The sequence below is a fragment of the Petaurus breviceps genome, unplaced genomic scaffold, assembly GCF_028583685.1.
Source record: "Petaurus breviceps papuanus isolate PSGF00001 unplaced genomic scaffold, PetGlider_PUasm1.0 90769, whole genome shotgun sequence".
In the NCBI taxonomy this organism is placed as follows: domain Eukaryota; kingdom Metazoa; phylum Chordata; class Mammalia; order Diprotodontia; family Petauridae; genus Petaurus; species Petaurus breviceps.
The window spans coordinates 16506572-16510345 of NW_027187341.1; the positions used below are offsets into that span (position 1 = coordinate 16506572).

The 3774-nt window shown below is 48.1% G+C and overlaps 1 protein-coding gene across 2 annotated transcripts in view; it reads left to right on the plus strand.

The window, feature by feature from the left end:
• Nucleotides 1–3443, plus strand: part of CBY2 (chibby family member 2) — a 35944-nt gene extending 32501 nt beyond the window's left edge. The window contains exon 2 of one of the 2 annotated variants that reach the window (XM_069068833.1): nt 2187–3443. In XM_069068833.1, the coding sequence (XP_068924934.1) occupies nt 2187–3443 (1257 nt within the window). The remainder of the gene's footprint in view (nt 1–2186) is intronic. The other variant, XM_069068834.1, reaches the window with a different exon arrangement.
• Nucleotides 3444–3774: the final 331 nt, after the last annotated feature.

The following is a 3774-nucleotide window of genomic DNA, read 5'->3' on the forward strand; positions in this document are numbered from 1 at the left end:
CTCTCTCTCTCTCTCTCTCTCTCTCTCTCTCTCTCTCTCTCTCTCTCTCTCTCTCTCTCCTGCCACTGTCTTTCTCTCTGTCTCTCTCTGTCCCTCTCTCCACCTATGCCTTTGAAAATTCCGGGTTTCTTTCAAAATCCAACTTAAGATCAAGTGCCACCTCCTACAGAAAGTCTTTTCTGATTCCTACTATTGCAAATGCTCTCTCTCTGCATATAATGGTTTTTATATACTTTCTTTTAAAAAAAATTTTTTTTAAAGCAATCGGGGTTAAGTAACTTGCTCAAGGTTACATGGCCAGTTATTTCTGGGTGTGGTGCTGAGTATCTGAGCCCGGATTTGATCCAGGTCATCCCGACACTGGAGCCAGTGCTTCTACTTGCTGAGCCACCTGGCTGCCCCTAAGCAATTGGGGTTAAGTAACTTGCTCAAGGTTACATGGCCAGGTGTTTCTGGGTGGGTGCTGAGTGTCTGAGCCCGGGATTCGATCTCCAGGTCTTCTCAACACTGGAGCCGGTGCTCTTACTTGCTGTGCTACCTGGCCGCCCCATTTTTATATACTTTCACAACAATCTGACCTCATGGATTGGGGGACTCCAGTCCCTAGACTTGGACCTGAAAAGGACAAATGAAACAAACCAAAATCTCAAATTGATTTCTTGGAGCCACAGGGTCTAAAAGGAAGAGGAAATTGACCCTTACCCCGACCCAGTTTAGCATGTGTACATGCTGCAGGTGAATAAGACCAAAACCTTTACTCCTGGATGCCACTGGGTGAGGGGAGAAAAGGAAAGGGAGACAAGAGAAAGATAGACACAGAGAGATAGAGACAGACAGACAGACAGAGAGACAAAGAGGCTAGCTATAGAGCCAATGTAAAGGGGCCACTCTCACTCAAATGATATGTTTGTGAACGGCAGAATGCCTTCTCCCAGAAGCAGGTGTGGGAGTCTCCAATGTGTGTGCTTCCAACTAAGGTGATCTTAACATGCACCAAAGCCCTGTCTGATTTGATTTTATATATAATATGTTGTGTATATATATATACACATATATTTATGTTAATGTTGTTTTCAATATGAGAATGTAAGTTCCTTAAGGGAGGGACTGTTTAACTTTTGTCTTTGCATCCTCAGGATTCAGCTCAGTGCTTGATATATAACTCAATGCTTATTGGTTGACTAAATTAAATTCTCTTCTACTCAAAAAGAATTTATTAAGTACCTACTATATGCAAGGAAAATGCTAGGCACTAGAGATGCAAAGACAAGACTCCCAAGCAGTCCTTACCTTCAAAAAGCTTACTTTCTACTGAAGGATTAATTTACTTCCTACTCTGTACAAGGCATTGTGCTAGGTGAGCCCTTGCCTTCAAGGGTTCACAATAATGGGGTAGTGGTAGTGGTGGACCACAGTCACTAATAATTTTAATACAAATTAGAACAATTTTTAAAGGTGCATAGAAGTGAAACCAACTCATTAAAGATCCAAGAGGGAGAGGTCATCTTAGCTAGGGAGATTAGGGAGGTTCTCATGAAGAAGTTAGCACTTGAGCAGGCTTTAAAGGAAGAAAAGGATTTCAACAGGCATGTGGAGAGAGTTCATTCCAAAAATTGGGGACAGCAAAATCATGATGGTGGGAAAGGGAAGGATGAGGTCAGGGAAAGGTGAGGAGTTCCATTTACTAGAATACAGAATGCTTGAGAGGGAGGACAGTGATGGATGTAAGGCTGGGCAGTAAAATGGAACCACATTATGTGGCACCTTGCTAGACGCCCCAGGGAATGCATTGGCCAAAGTGAGTATCCCCTGACCAAGGCTGTGTTCCTGCTCCTTAGGACATCCTGGGTTTAGTTGGAAGTGGTTCTGTTGCCTGTTGAGGAAAAGGATGATGAGGCATTGGATAGGACTAAGCATTTGCATTCTGTTTCCTCATCTGTTAAAGGAGCACATTGCACTAAATGGCCTCAAAGGACCCTTCCAGAGCTAAATCCTATAATCCTAAGAGTCAGAGCTGGGACTGAAATTCCCAGATCTCCAGTCTTAGAGTCTAGCATTTTTCCCCCTCCTCTACACATAGTGCTTCTCCTATATCTGGGTATCCTGACTCATCCCCGTGTTGGTCAGTTCTGGGTGGGTCAGGTTTCCTCACCAATACTTTATATGTCCCCCTATTCTCTTTACAGCAGGGTTCAGTTGAGCCCTTTCTCCAGATCCATAATCTGTACTCCGTGCCAAGGTGCCCACAGGCCTCCCTGCCAAGACTAAACCGAAGAACTGTAAGTCAGCACTCATACCCACTGAACCGATTCTCCTCTGTGCCCATCTGCGACGCAATGGAGCACCCCCCATCACAGGCAGAGTTGGAGTTGGACTACAACCTGCCCCGAGTTCAGCTGAGCGATGAGATGTTTGTCTTCCAGGACGGGAGATGGGTGAATGAGAATTGCCACTTGCAATCCCCGCACTTCTCCCCGGCCTCCTCTTTTCATCATAAGCTGCATCACAAGAGGCTGGCCAAGGAATACATCCTGCAAGAGGAGAATAAATCCCTTCGGGAGGTGAACAAGTCCCTTCGGGAGGAGAACAAGTCCCTTCGGGAAGAAAACAAGTCCCTCCGGGAGGAGAACAAAATCTTGAGTAAGGAGAACAAAATTCTCCAGGCCTTCTGGGAGGAGAATGAGGAGAACAAAGGAGAACTGGGGAGAGCAGCTGGTGCGGCTTCCTCCGTTCTGATCCAAAAGGACAACGCAGCCCTCCAGGTCCTGAAGAAGGACAATACAGCACTGCAGACACCCAAGAAGGAAAGCGCCACCCTGCAGTTTCTCCGGGAGGAGAATCGGGCCCTACAGCTACTTTTGGAGCAGAGAGAGGCCCATTGGCCCCACCCGGAGCAAAAGACACATCCCCATGAAGATATGAAGGGCCTCCCAACTCCTCAAGACGACGTCCACGGTGCTTCAAGGTACTCCGGGGAGACCACCATCCCTCCGTGTGAAGAACCCAAAGGGCCCGCGACTGTTCACGAAGCCAGTAAAGCCCTTCAATCCCTGCGGCAGTTGGTCAACAACCTATCCCTCCCTCTCGAGGACGTCAAGGCTGTGCCAGGCCTCCAGGAGGAGGCCCAGTCTCTGCAGGTACTTCGGGAAATGAACCAGGCCCTGCAAGCCCTCCGGGAGGAGAACCAGAGCCTGCGTGCCCTGAGAGAGGAGAACCGGATCCTTCACGAGGAGAACCGGGCCCTCGAGCTCCTGAGAGAGGAGCATTGGACCTGCCAGGAGGAGAGCAAGGTCCTGTGTGAGAACAATAAGCTGAAGCTGCAGCAGCAGCTGGTGATCGATACGGTGACAGAAATCACTGCGAGAATGAGGATGCTGATGGAAGAGTTATATGGCCACATGCCCCCCAAGAGCAAGGAACTGAAGAAGCCGGGCAGGGTCTGAGGGCTGGAAGGCCCAGAGGCCCAGAGCTCAGGGGCCCAGTTATAGAGCTTCATTGGAAAACTTCCTCTCCTTTCCCCAGCCCCTGGCCCCTAACCCCCTGGAGTTCGTGGCCTATGGAAAGAGCAGTATTAGGGCCCCCTTGATGCCAGAGAAGTAATAAAGGCATGAGGAAGAGTTTGGGAGATTGGCCTGAGAGAGTTATTTCACTATTACAGTTGTAATTAGTGTTTTCCTCACCTGGGGCAAGCTTCACAAGGTGATCCCTGAGTAAATGTCACAAATTTTAGACTTAATTCAGTTGGGGGAGGAAAAAATGGGAATACAGACACAC